The following is a 15,116-nucleotide window of genomic DNA, read 5'->3' as shown; positions in this document are numbered from 1 at the left end:
CCTGAGATAATCCCAGGAAATCCTCAGATTTTCCTCTAAAGGAAAATGAAAATTTAATGGCGATTTGTGCGAAAGTTCAATCAAGTTTCCATCTTCGCACACGATTCACATCATCATTGAACACCCTATTTTTACCTTAAATTTTGCACCGGACACTAAAAGTTGCACATCATTGTCTGAAGGGAACTCTCTCAGTGTAGCAATATTCGCTAAAAGTGAATTTTAATTCATATTATTTTAAGATTAGAGAGGATACGGATTATACCAGCTTCAGACCTAAGGCTTAGCTATATATCTTAATTGCTCTAATTTCATATCAATCACAATTTTTTGGAAAAATTTAACTTAGGATTGAATTATTAAAGATAAATGAACTATTAAGCTCTCAAAAAAGCAATTAAATTGCTCGCTATTTAGGATTTTGACACCTTCGGGAACCGGACTAAACCTCTACTCTAAAGACCGCTTTAGACAAAATTCATTCCTCTGCCTTATACCCTGATTCTAAAGGTCAGCAGGAGCAGAAATATTACAGAAATCAAAATCCGTGCTTTTTTATATAATGTTTTCTATATCAGTCGAAATTTTGATAAAATGGAAATAATCTCTATTACAATGACAACGTATTTCAACCATTTCAACTTAGCGTGTCACAATATTTAAAAATAATTTATAATGTATTAATAAAATTTTTAATGGTGTTTGTCTTTATAAATTTACAAAATGCAGTTGTAATTAAAATTCCTTAGCAAAATTTAGGCACGAAAGACTGTACTTCCTCGTCTTTTATTTTATACTCCTGTACTTTTAAAGCTTCCGGATTCTAAATACTAATATACTATTCTATTAAGGAGTAGTGAAGCAACTTGTATTGAGGTACGTTTGAAAGGGGACATTTTAGTCTCATTTGTCACTAGAACCGTACTTTACCAAGATCTAATAATTTAGGTACCCCACTTCCGCGTAATGTAGAAATTCGTTATCGGTCAAAGGGTTTTCAAAGTCACAGAACAATCTCTAAAGAGATTTCTCAAAAATTTCAAAAATTTCTTTTCTCAGTTTCTTGGAAAGTAAAACCCATCACTCATAAAATCGGGTTTTAACGTTTTATACACACCCCTCTTAGGGGAGCTGTACCAAATTTAGGACACATTACCTGTAACCAGTAATATTCTGAGTTTAAAGCCTTATATTTTTAATACAAATTGAAATTTTTTGTTACTTCCATTTCAAGAGTATTGTTTGATCCTTGAAGAAAAGCCAACGATCTTTGTTTTCTCTAAAATAATCACTAATACGCAAATATTTAAAAATTAGTAAAACTAGAAATTTCTTTATGTGCAATATGGGCCAGTTTTTCAAAATTTTTTGCTCTCAAAGAACTCTTTAAAGTTTTTTTTCACGATATTTTGTTCAAAAAGATACGCTTTTTTGATTTTTTTTGTATAAGTATAGCCTCTAAAAATTTCAAAAACTGAAAATTTATTAAATTATGAGATACATAAAAACACGTCATCCGAATAACTCTGATCCTCAATACACAGAAAAAAATATGTTGTAAAAATGCTCGTAAGTTTGTAAGAGGGAGTTACAAAATGCTCGTGAATCGTATAACCCACAAACAAGTTCGTAAAAGTTTCAACTTTTTTCACAAACATTGTTCGTAACATGATCATTTGATGAACATTATTTGTACTTTTAAAAACATTTGTTCGTAAATGTTCGTGAACACACAAAAAATGTTCGTAAAATTTTGTCATTTGTTCGTAAATGTTCGTAAAATGTTCGACAGGAAAAAAACATTCACGAATAAATGACAAAATGTTTTTTGTGTGTTTACGAACATTTACGAACAAATATACAATACAAACTTTTACGAACATATTTGTGGGTTATACGATTCACGAGCATTTTGTACCTCCCTCATAGGAATTCACAAACATTTACGAACATTTTTACAAAATATTTTTATCTGTGTCAGGCCAACAAAATTGTTTTTAGGACCTACTATTATTAAGTTGCCACAACAACAAATATTTCGTAAAATTGTTCGTAAATGATTATGAATTCCCACTAGGGACTTACAGGATGCTCTACAACTCGCTTAAAAGTTCATAAAAGTTTGTACTTTCTTTATATAAATTATTCATAACTTCATCACTTGACGAGTATTTTTTGTTCCTTTTGAAACATTTGTTTGCTAATGTTCGTTTGTAATTTGTTTGCAAATTTTGCCAGACAAACAAAAGTGTACGAAGAAATGTTTGTAAAAGAACTAAAAATGCTCGTTAAGTGATCACACCACGAACAATGTTTGATGAAAAAGTACAAACTTTTACGAAGTTTTTAGTGGGTTATACGATTTATGAGTACAAACATTTACGAACACTTTTACGAAATATTTTTTTCTGTGCACCATGTGACCTTCCCCCTTAAGAAAGGATTCTGTAATCAGATTTCCAAGAAACTTTTATAAGAATAGGTATCATGTTAAAATTGCATTTCACACAATTTAATATACTCTTTTAGATCTTCAACTCCTCACCAGTTCCTGCCTTGGTACTACTTCTTTATTTCTAAATTTAGTTGTGTCAAGAGACAAATTGCAACAAAAGCTTAGTAAATAGAATAGGAAACACTTTAGATCCAACGCCAGATAAAATTATTGAAAATTGTCCGTAAGAAATGGAAGCTTGACTATGGTAAACGCTTTATTTTTTCCTACTTGTCTGTCCAGCAAATAAAAGACTACATTCTCTGCATAAACGTTTGTGTGCAATGTAACTCTTGGTAGGTCAATAAAAAAAATTCTTCACTCATCCCACAATCGCAGAAAATTGTAAATAGTTGCATAAACAAGATTTTACTCATGGAAAACATTTTTTTTGTGTTCAACTCAACACTGTGTTATTTTTCTATTTGAACTTTGAAGGAATTTGTAAATAAAATGCGTGTTCGCTTGCTCTTTTGCAATAATAAACGGAAGAGATCTGAAAAGATATATCTGGTTTCAAGGGAAATGTCGAGAATTCCTCACAACCTCACATTTCTCCAACTCCAGCCACCAAGTGTCCTCTACCACGGCAAGATTTTTGGGTCATTGCCATTTGATGGGTTTTATTGGATAGGAAAATTCCGGTGTACATTTGGAGAATTGAACGGGAAATGGGGGTAATTGTATGAATTCTCAGCGGGCTGCGTGGGTGATGATCCAACAGGTCAAAGTTGGAAATGAGGTCTGAGTGAGGAACTCACCGCCGACAAATAGGGTCAAATACTTTACTCTATCACAGACAATCTACAATGTTGAAAGAAAATGGGTGACAAAGTATCTCAACTTGGCGGTATGCTTAAATTTATGACATTGATCCCTATACGCCCCGAAAATTACTTACGTTACATTGATTGTTTCGATAAGTACAGAGGAAAAATGTTTCGTAAAATTATTGTTCGTAAATATTTGTGAACTGCTACCGGGCACTTACGAAATGTTTGTAAATCGTATAACCCCATATGACCCACTAAAAAGTTCGTAAATATTTGTACTTTTTCATAAACATTGTTCGTGATATGATCACTTAACGAGCATTTTTGTTCATTTACAAATATTTGTTCGTAAATGTTCGTAAACACAAAAAAAATCGTAAAATTTTGTCATTTGTTCATTTTTGTTTCACAAACAAAAATATATAAACAATCACATATAAAAAAACACAAAAAATGCTCTTTCGGCGATTTTACAAACTTTTTAATGGGTTATACAATTTACGAACATTTCGTAAGTCCTCAGTAGGAATTCACAAACTCTTACGAAAAACTTTACGATTTTTTCTGTGTAATGACTCTACAACAATAAGAAAATACAGTAGGGCAAATTATTTAGTATGCTCTCTCGAGTTTAGGGGAAGTGTGCCAAATTTCGGCCAGCCTCTAATTTCGGCCACTTTGAGTGTATTTTCGGCAATGCAAATAAACTAATTAAAATTGTGTATGTTATCTTCGAATAGTCAATGAATTCATTTTATTTTTAAATATTTATCCATTTTAGGATGTATTAACACAAAGACCGTTAAATTTTAGGTATAATTTGAATTTAAATTGCGTTGTAAAGTCACCCGTCTGACCAGGTAAGCGTGGATTATAGCCTGAATTAACCCCTATCTTTCATACCTTACTTTTAAAAAGTTCCCATACAAAATACCCCTTACCAAATATATGTAAAGGACACTGTTTTGCGTTCATGGTGGTGAACAGCGGAACTACGAAAATTATGTTGTCGGCCGTGTTGTTCAGCTGACAGTGACAAGATGGAATATTTTCCAAATCATTTTATTTGTTTTCAAATTAATTCAAAGATTCTTATTGATTTGGCGTAATTTGAGTAACTTTAATAACAATAATAAATATGCGACACTGTGTTTCGTGTAGAAAAAAGTGTACTGATAACATTGAACAAATTACAACCCTAAAATACGTCTTTTTATTTCTTTTTCGTGAGTATTTTGAGGAGACAATTTTTTTACGCAATGATTTTTCCTTTTGTAAAGTGTCAAATTGTTAATACTAGTGCAATAAAATATATCATTATCATTGTAGCTTCTGCCGTTTGTATAATATTCGGAAGTTAAATTATGAAGTGTGATTGACAGTTTCATTCGTCCGCCATTGATGTACGTGGCAAAATCCAGTCCTTAATTCCGGCCTACCACTCAGATCTTGCCGATAGGGGCTAAAAAAGTGCCTAAAGCTGGGTTCTAAATAATGGCTCAACGCTGGGCCCCCTTACCCTGTGTCAGACGGGCAGTGTGGAAAGAGTCTTACGAAAAATGTGACAGATCAATTGTGTTTCTAGCAGTCTTACGATTTGTGGTGAAGTGCAAAAGGTTTTCCTTCGGTGTTTTTCATGAAAATTGATTAGTTTTCATTAAAGATTGTTTCTGTTTACGTTAATAGTGAATCAATCTTTAAATTTCGGGTGAAATTTCCCAGCTGGATCCTGTATTTCGCGTAAAAAAGTAGATACTTTGTGAGCGTCTCTCCGGTGAGGTAGTGTGTTGCTTATTCCGGCAACATCTTTTGCTTTCCTAAATTTCTTATTCATTTTATGTTTTTTTTCTTCAATTTCTGAGTTCTACAATGTCCAGAGAAAAAAACCATCGCTTCTATGAAAAAGATGATGTGGAAAAGGCCTTGGAAGAGTTCAGGAAGGGCAAATTCCTACGGGAATCTGCGCGTAAATTTGAGATGCTACTCTTCAGGTCTTCAGGACAAATTACACGGAAGATCTCTGGGCTTGTGGGTCATATAAACTTATTAAACTATTAAACTCGTTCCGTTTGACGTTTTGAAATTTTCTATCCGTTGCGTCACAAAAGGTGGTCAGAAAAAAGATGGCCGGAATATCACTCAAAGTGGCCGGAATATTACACAAAGAAATTTCCACATTTTAATTAATTTTTCAATATTTTAGGAAGTGATTTAAAGAAAACAAAGATGATAAACTAGTTTTCACGGTTCCACACAACCTTCCCGAAAAGGAAGTAACAAAAAATATCAATATGAATTAAAAATATTGCATTTCAAACTTAGGACTTCGGTGCTTATATGCAACTATGCCAAAATTTGGCACAATTACCCTAAGTATTTGGTAAAATTCTCAATTCTGTGTCACTTTTTTTATGTATTAAGAGTTTCGAATCGAATTAGGTTTCTGGATTGGATTTCGGTTAAAAATTAATTATCCGAAAACATATCGTTTTTTCTAGTTAGCCATTTTAAATTTGTCCAGGACTTAAAAAACCTTTTAAATGTTTTTTGAATTTCCCCAAATCAGTTAAGAAATACGCGATTCAGAGCTTTGTAGGTCTTTTAGAAAATGTTAAAAAAAAGTGTAGGTCATACAATTGATCCCAGTGGCCCCGAAAAAAAGCCCTAAGACGCTATCTTTATCCAACTGGTCTTAAGATCTCATAACGAACTGAAACACAAAGTGACATAATTTTCCTCAAAATGAAAAATTAGTAAAATTTCATTAAATAAACAGTTATTAGGGATACAGGACCTAAAATTTCAAGATTTCAAAAAATTGCAACATACTCTTTCCATGAAATTCGAGCAATAGTCTCCTCATCATAGTATAACCTGCCACATTTTCCTCTTCAAACTAATTTTGCAAATTCACCCTTTCATCTCTGAAGCAGCAAATTCCTCGTACTATTCCTTCAAATACTATCCCCAGGTAAAGGAGGGAAGGAAGTAATCTTCGAATACATTTAAATTTTCATTAGAATTAAAGTGTTAATTGCTACAGAAAAAATTTGCATTGAACCAACACAGATTATACACAACGTAGGAAAAAACGAAAAGAGATTTTTCCCAGTTAAGCTACACGTAAGGTAGCAGATTGTGTACCATGGTGATTAACACAATGTGATAAGACTGGTGTTAAAGTTCACTACATGTATTTACATTGAACCTCAGTATTTTTATAAAAAAAAAACTCCAGGAATTTCAATGTTTAATTAAAATGCATGATTTTTTGAAATTTATAAAACCATAGAAACTTTTTTTATTATCATTTATGAAATAAAATACTGCAAAATATTCACAGAAAATGGAAAATATCAATAATAAACAACTATAAATAAATGGTAAAAGCACTTTTTTCCTACATTTATTTTATTATTTTATATTTTTAAAAAATCTTATTTTTAAGATCATAAGACTTCTAACTTAGTTAAAATAATTGCAATTATTTTTGAACTCCTCCTCAAATATGCAAAAATAGGAACTTAGTAAAGACAAAGTTTTTTAGTCTTATTTTTAGTAATACTGCTTATATTTAACAATTATTTTTTCATGTAAATATATTGAAAGATAAATTAAAAAAAAAACTGAGAGTTTAAGCTTTATCGATTTAATTTCTCAAAAACAATTAATAAGTAAGTTTAGTAATCCAAATAAGTGACAAATAAGTTTACGATTATGGGAAATAATTTTTTGCAAAAAAAGTTTTAAAATAATAAACAATTTTAAATAATAAGAATTTAAATAATAAATAATAACAATTTAAAATAATAAATAATAAACATAGATTGGGCTCAAATCTTAGTATGTTATAGCTGGGCCTAAGAGCTTTCGATCAATACCAAACTTAAGGTCCCCCGACCCCCTGACTCGAGCTATAAGGATCCAAAAAAAATCTTAAAATGGCCATAACTCCGGTTATAATTTCTAATTTTGGAAATCTCTCGTGAAATGCCACTTCCTCCTCTAACATCGCAAGTTCATAAAACTACCGCTAGGGGTGCTATTATTAAAAAACAAGCTTTTTAAATTTTCTAAGCTAAAACTCAGAAATTCCTTTGTGAATCGGGCTGAAATTTTAGTATGTTGTAGTCGCAGATTATACCTATCAAACAAAAAAATACTTAAGTCTATCCATAACCCCTGACCCGAGCTATAAGCTTTTTGCTGCCGCGCGCATTTTGCGCGCATAAAATCGTAAATCGTAAATCAGATTGCGTGCAGCGCGCATAAATGGACGCACTCCGTGCGCAGATCCCTATAGGTCGGTTTGATCCCTATAGAGGTTTGTATTAGGAAAATTGTACCAATCAATTTCTTTTCTGGATTGATTATTTAAAAATATACAACACAGTTTCCATTTACTAATTTTTAGCCCCTATATCTCATTTTTTCGAAAGTCATACCCAATCAGCAAAAAATTACTCTGACTCAAAAATGACTGGTTTTAGGTGTACAAGAAATGGTCAAAAATATTACTCCTAATTGAGACGCTCAGAGCAGAAGTGGACTCTTTTAATAGAAAAATGCATACTAAGGAGACCACTTCTGCTCTGAGCGTTTCAATTAGAGTTGGTAAAATTTCAGAAATTTCACAGCTGTGGCCACCTACATTAGTCGGAAACTCATGAAATTTCTTGAAATTTACCAACTCTACTCCTAATTGGAATCTTAAAAATTAGTCGTATTCGCGTCGAATTTGGGTCACAGAATTACTTAAGATTAAATTAGTAATATAATCGTTATTTTACGGTTCTAAAATTTACTCTGCCATGCAGCAACAAAAGCGACTCCAAATGACGGTCTTTTTCCGTATAAAAAAAATGACGCGCCAAAAACAATGCATTTGGCGTCCTTCTCGACCACATAGGTACGAAATCGACGTATGCACTTTGAATGAAGCCATCCAGTGCACTTCACAACTTTGTATTGTACTACCATCGGAGACACTATTTTCTCAACAATTCTTCACATTTTCGATCGTTTTCTACTATGTTCTAAGTAAATTTCTCTAATTTTTCCCTAATTCACTACTCACATTTACGAAGATTCTTGCCGTTCGACTATTGCTGAATGAGCCATTCGACATGTCGAAAATTTTCCCACTGGATGGCAACAACACAAAAAAATCTTTTAAAATTTTCACTAAATAGGTAGCCCATTGAGGGGAAGATTTCTTATAGGGACACTGGAAGTCACTGGAAGTCGGCGTCATATTTTAGTCATGGGCGGGTAATCTCAGAGTTATTATGACGCCAAATGACTTCCGTAATTACCGTCATATTATTCCCCACTTAGTGTCATTTGACTCTCTGATGATCGTCATAGGACCCGTTTTTGGAATCCAGAATACATACATCCAACGGTAATCTTATTCCAAATTGCTACTTGGGATGCGTTCCTGTCTGATCTGCCCAGCTCTTCTCTATCATTTGCTTATAGTATCTGTGTCAAAAGATCTGATACTTCCAACCCTTTCAACTATGTATAAGAAGCTTTTAAGCTTGCAAGCAATACAATACATCGATACATACTTATTTATATATCTGAAATACCAAGCTATATACATATTTATATATCTGTATGTGTGCCTGATTTCAATTGCAGAAAATCGCAAATAACTAGGAAAACACTGAAAGTGTCACGGATGGAAATGGATTGGTGTGGTGGCTGTGAAATTCCACCCTTATTAGAATATTGTGGCATTACACAGTGTGAAATTGATTTACCCTTTGTCCTTTTGTTAACGATAGAAATATGTTGGCATCCGATTAATCGACACGAGTGACAGGAAAAAAATATTTATTAAATATTTGTCGCTTCAGTGAATCGACTGTGTCAGACATTCTGACAAAATTACTTTTCAAACTCATTTCAATCCTTCCATTCTCTGTTCTTTACCACCAAAAAAATTTTCTGCTAACTTTCTCCTTCCCATTTTTGGCTTTTTCTGTCGAGTATCTCAGACATCAGTCTCTTGTCTTGAGGAACGTCAATGACATCAAGGAGACAAATGAAGAAGAAAAGACGACACACCATATCTCTAGGCTATAAAATTATTCAGAAATGTCCCTTCCGGATATTGAAAGTTAGATTATTCTTTTTCGGCGGGAATATAAAGAGAAAAGATTTCGCTTGAAGGAGCTTTCTGTTCAGATGGAAAATGATAAATATTTATTGTCCTGCGTGGACGGCCTAGGGACAATACGCTGTATAATGAAGGCGAGATGCGTTAGATGAACAAATGATTGATAGATAATTGAACTACATGGACATGGTGGTCAGAAATAGTCTCTCAATAAATCATCGAGAATTCAAATTTGGCACAAACCACCGAAAGATCCTCTTCGTATCTGTGAAATTTTCAATTAACACAATTTGCGAATTGATGAGTATATTTACTCCTTTTGGTCTACGCATCTCATCCGCATGTCATTGTGCGCTATAGAAACCAGAGTGTGAGAATAATTTGCAAGTTCTTCAACACTTCAACATCCGGACACTCTCTCCATAATTAATTGGTCTCTTGCTACCCTCAATTAGTACCCCGAAAATGGGGGTAAAGTTTTCGCTGCGAGGCGTGTCGCTAAGAAAAATGATTTCCATTTGGCCGGAAGATGTTCTAAAAGTCTCAATTTGTCACTCATTGCGACCTCCCTTCAATCCCCCATCCCGAATTCCCCATAAAAGTTCAAATTCTCACGCAGATTTAAACGTTCACGGTAGCCTAAACCTAATGGAATATTCAATTGAAATTAATTAAGAATATGCCCAGATTGTCAATATAATAGAAGAATTACTTTGCTCAGTCAATCAGTTATTCAACTTCTGGAAATTCTCATTATCTTTTCAATTTCCAACTTTCATCTCGTGTTTTTTGCAGAGTCAATTTCGAGCCACACACAATGCGTCCAATGTTCATCCCGCTATTCCTCCTCGGTGGCTTCTGTGTCGCAGTGTTCGCCACGAGTGATGCCCTCAATGATCGTGAAGACGGTTACAGCCTCAACTCCCTCCTGTCCTCCAGTGGCTCCCACAATGGCCTCCCTCAGAGGGATCTGGAGCCCCTGGAGACGCTGGTGGACAAAAAAGCGGCGAATCGCTATGTATTTGGCCTCGGAAGGCGGTCAGATCCCTATGCCTCAGCAGCTGAATCTTCAGGTGGCACTATTAAACGACTTCCCATGTATAACTTTGGGCTGGGCAAACGAGCCCGGCCCTACTCATTCGGACTGGGGAAACGGAGTGGAGACGATGATGAGTACCAAGATGCTGTGGATGCTTACGAGTCATGGCCAGTGATGTACCCAATTGCTGACAAACCCGATGGTAAGTTTATTCTTTTCACAATTTCTTTTTTTTTTCTTGTTAAAATCTTATAGGTGTAGAACGTATGGCCCATTCGACAATTGTTACCCCAGTTGACGGCGAAACCTGCCAATCCCAATCCTTCATTTTTATAACAAACTCAATCTATTATCCCTAGGCAAGTGTTGAAGGTTGCAAGACGTTTTGTTCGATTCAATCGTCTCCGTACTTCACTGTGTGAGCATCAGTCGCCGTGAACAATTCACTCCGAGAAAGTTTAAAGGTGGATGGCACCTTCAATTTCCCATTTTCCGTTTAGAAGTTATAATATTCTCTAAATAAGTCCCTTCAAGGCTTACATACAAGAAGGCTTCCAGCCTTCGCACATACTCTGACTTCGAACATTTCTTATTATTCCCATTTTCCTTTGTTTCTTAAATTTCTTTCAAGAAATGTGTGACTTAATACTAGCTATTAAAAATACATTGCCATACACAGATCAAGTTTATTAAAGGAATATGGGAAAATATGAAGTCTTAGAAGCAAAGTGTTTGCAAAGCCTGAAAGTTTTCTCCTACTAGGGGAATATAGGCATGATCCGCACAGAGGGAACCTTCAAACGATATTTTCTCTTTGTTTGCAAAGAGCTGACTTACCATCAGATTTGAACTCCTCAAATTTGAACGGCAGTTGAGTTCAAAATGTAAAATTTGAGATTATGTGAAGAAAGTTTTGCGTGGAGTGCCATTTTTCTCTGGTATTTCCTCAATATTATCGTTTTATATTAACTTCCGCAACAAATTTAATTTATTTCACAATAAATTACATTGATATATTCTCTAAAGTTGTTTATCTTAATTGACGGAAAGTGCATTTCACATGAATTCCGTTACGTTTTTGAAAATATCGTTCAAATTTGAGGAGGGAGAAATGTCATCTATACCCCCCAAATGTTCAAATTTGAGGAACTCTACTGTAATAGGATTGATTTTCAGATAAAAATTTTTTATCGGTTATGAACCGGTTCATTACCGATTCAAAACCGATTGGAACCGGTTCAGTTTTGCAGGAAATTCCAAGACCTTTCCAACGACCCCAAAACATGACCCCATTTGCTTGATAAATGCGCTCTCTAGTGTCTTTTTAACCTTTGACCTTGTAAAATTATTAGAAAGGATTCAACGATGTTTTCGGATATGGACGAAATTTTCGCCTGGATAATCTCTAAAACATATCCAAAAATGAAAAAAAAATCGCAAGACGCGTTTTCGAGCAATCCCAAAAAACATAGTTTTGAGTACCGGTTTGAGTACCGGTTTGAGTACCGGTTTGAGTACCCCCCCCCCCCTTCTGTTTTACTGCTACTTTTACTGCTCGAGCTCAAAGGGAAAGCAGTTATAATCAGATTAGTTTCAACTTGTCACCGCTCTGGAGCGTAAACGGTAAAAGATATCAGCTTCTGACCTTCGGTGACCCCCAATAAAAAACATTATCTCCAGATATTTTTTTCCTTCTCCCTCCATTCCCCTCTAACACCACCAAAACGACCAAAACCATATTATTTGGAATTACAGTGGGACCTCGATAGAGTCAACTAATTATTTCCATGCCTGTTGACTATATTGGATTCGTTGACTCTATCGGAGTCCGAAAAAATCAATTAAAATGTGAAATTTTAATAGAAAGGGATATTATTTTATGTTAGTTACTAGATCATTGATAGTAGAATATTTTATTAAATTAATCCATATATTCTATACCGTCTTGCCCAAAAATGTCGTGTGTTTACGCAAAAGTTGGAGATTAAGGAATGATTTTTAAGAATATTTTTATTATTAGTAAATACACTCAGTCCCGGGATTATGCACATTTTCGGGATCGAAAAAACGCGCGAAATGACATTATGCATCAAGAAAATTTGCATACCCGCAGGCGATTTCTTTTTAATGAATTTGCTTAAATTTTTTTTTGCTTAAAAATTTTAATTTTCTATTGCTTATTTTTGTTTTTAGAAGCGTAATTTTTATGATTGTTTATCATGTACATTCTTTAAAGAATTTTAAGGTCTTTAAAAAGTTCTAATAAATTTAGAAAAGTTTTTTCACTATGTTGTACTCAAAAAAATCTAGCACCCAGTACGTTTTTTGTAATTCGAGTTCATATTTTTTGTTTTTGCCATAATATTATTCACTTACAAATTAATGATAGCTTAAAATTCCTTACATTGTGATCATAGACCTTATCAAAAAATCTTAAGACGAGAGAGAAAAGACAAGAGAACTTTCAATCGGTCAAAAAGCTTAAAATCACGTAAAGAAAATTAGTTTGTTGGAAAATAATTACACGGTTAATAAACCTTTTTTTATCACGTTTCCACTGTTTTGACGTTTTACCGTTTTCACGTTTCACGTTTCCACCGAAACCTCAAAAAACCTTTTATGACGAAAATATTTCCCAATGTGTAGAGACCTTAAAAGGTTAAAAGAAACAAATCTGAGGGGTGACTAAGTGAATATTCTGTGAACTAGGGTAAGTGTACCAAATTTCGGCATAGTGGCATATGCCAGCGTTAATGTGTTAAATTTGAAATTCAATGTTTTTATTGCAAATTGATTCTTTTGTTAGTCCTTTTTAAGAAATGTTGCTTGGAACCTTGTAGACAGTTAATCGTATTTGTTTTCTCTAAAATCATTCTTAATACATTTTGAAATAAGTAAAAATGTAGACATAGCTTTGGACAATATTTCGGCCACATTGATTCTCATAGTTTCTTGCCTTCCGGAATTCTTAATCTTTTTCACACAATCTAGTTCGTCAAAGCAACATTTTTTTGTTTCTTAGCATTGTATAATCTGAAAACTTGCAGAGCATGCAAAAACAAAAAAAAATGGAAATTTGGGGAGAGAAAGTGGCCGAAATTGCAAGCTGGACGAAATTTGATACACTTATCCTATGTGCCTAAATAATTGCACTATTTATACCCTGAAGTCGCAATATTGCATTTTATGCACAAAAATCGTTAGATAGAGATTTGAACGTATCATGAGGAACACTCACTCTTTTGATAACATATATTCTCTATAAAATATTTGATAGTTTTTAAAGTCCTGAAAGGTCCAAGACAAGCCTTCAAACGCTTCAAACACAAGAAGTGTGAACTTCTAGCGGTCGTTAAACAAACTTTTCATGTTCTTAGTACTTTAATGGCAGTTTACTATCTATTCCATCTTTCCATTTCACTCAAATATCATCAAATGAAGTTTATAGAATAGTTTTCATTCGATTTAGCGCTCAAGTTTCCTTTCAGTGGGAGTTGTGAGCCATTGAATGCTTAACACCTTTTTTAATGGATCAGAAATTTACCTGTTGAGGAATTTATTGAAGTTCAAAAATAGTACTTCCACTTACTTCTGGTTCGGGTTTTAAATGACAGAAATATACCTTTAAAAGAGCTCATGAAAGCAAATATCCTCCTGTAAAATGTCTTTAAAAGTTGATAGCTCTTCCAATGCGGAAGATTGAGCCATAACAGCTTGTCTAGCATCATTAATCATGAAACTTAAACAATTCATGGATGAAAAGAAGTTCAGTGAAACCATTTCATAGACCATTCTTGTTAACAATTTTGCATTTCAATTTGTGGCTTTTTAAAACCCTTAACGAATAATTGGTTTTAGGAGTTAATGCTGGGTGTTTTAAAAAGGATTTTGATGAATATTATTGTCATTTTAAAATTAAATTACACAATTATTGGAAAAATGTTTGGGATATGTAAATAAAATGCCACTCAATAAAATTACTTTTGTGACATTATGAATGATTTTGCTAATGAATTGGGGTGTCAAATGGTTGAACATAAAATTTTGGCGGAAATAAAATCAAAATTAGGTTAATGGGATTAAATGGTAACAGGGGAATGATGCAATTTTATTTTAAATACTTACGGGAAAAATGAGTTTGAACATTCACTTTACACAATTTTTATCGTACGGAGCTATCCCACGCGAAATCATTGGTGCAACAGCTGCAAAATATAGGGAAATGTTTTGTAGGTTCGTATTAAAAAAGGAGTCCAATATTTAAGATTTTTTACTGAATGCCACACACACCGAATCAATTATGTCACTATGTCAAAAAAATCTCTCACTTATTGGGTTTATAATTCCACCACACAAAATTCCTGGAAGTCCTTGGATTTTCCTCTACAGGAAAATGAAAATGTAACGGCATTTTTTACGAAGGTGCCCCGATTAACTCAGCTTCGTACAACTTTTTCCCACCTCTGTAGGCCTCATTTTCCACGAAAACACTACACCGGACACAAAAATTTGAGCATCACTACTTAGATGGAACTTTCATCTACTTGTTTTCACCATTTGTAGGAGGTATCACGCATTAAAAATCAATTTTAATCTATTTTTCTAACACATGTTTTTTGACACCATTGGTTTTTTGAAAATTGATTTTTTGAAAACCATTTTTCCCTGCATTCTGACAGTCAG

The 15,116-nt window shown here is 33.7% G+C and overlaps 1 protein-coding gene across 1 annotated transcript in view; it reads left to right on the top strand.

Annotated features, from left to right (window-relative positions):
* LOC129798126 (allatostatin-A) overlaps positions 1-15,116 on the top strand; it is a 60,724-nt gene that overhangs the window by 42,647 nt on the left and 2,961 nt on the right. Inside the window, exon 2 of the mRNA XM_055841114.1 lies at positions 10,190-10,635. Within this exon, the coding sequence (XP_055697089.1) occupies positions 10,212-10,635 (424 nt within the window). The 5' untranslated portion in view covers positions 10,190-10,211. The remainder of the gene's footprint in view (positions 1-10,189; positions 10,636-15,116) is intronic.

Source organism: Phlebotomus papatasi, chromosome 1 (genome assembly GCF_024763615.1).
Source record: "Phlebotomus papatasi isolate M1 chromosome 1, Ppap_2.1, whole genome shotgun sequence".
Lineage (NCBI taxonomy): Eukaryota > Metazoa > Arthropoda > Insecta > Diptera > Psychodidae > Phlebotomus > Phlebotomus papatasi.
The sequence above is the reverse complement of the archived record's forward strand: the minus strand, read 5'-3'. Positions and strand labels throughout refer to the sequence as shown.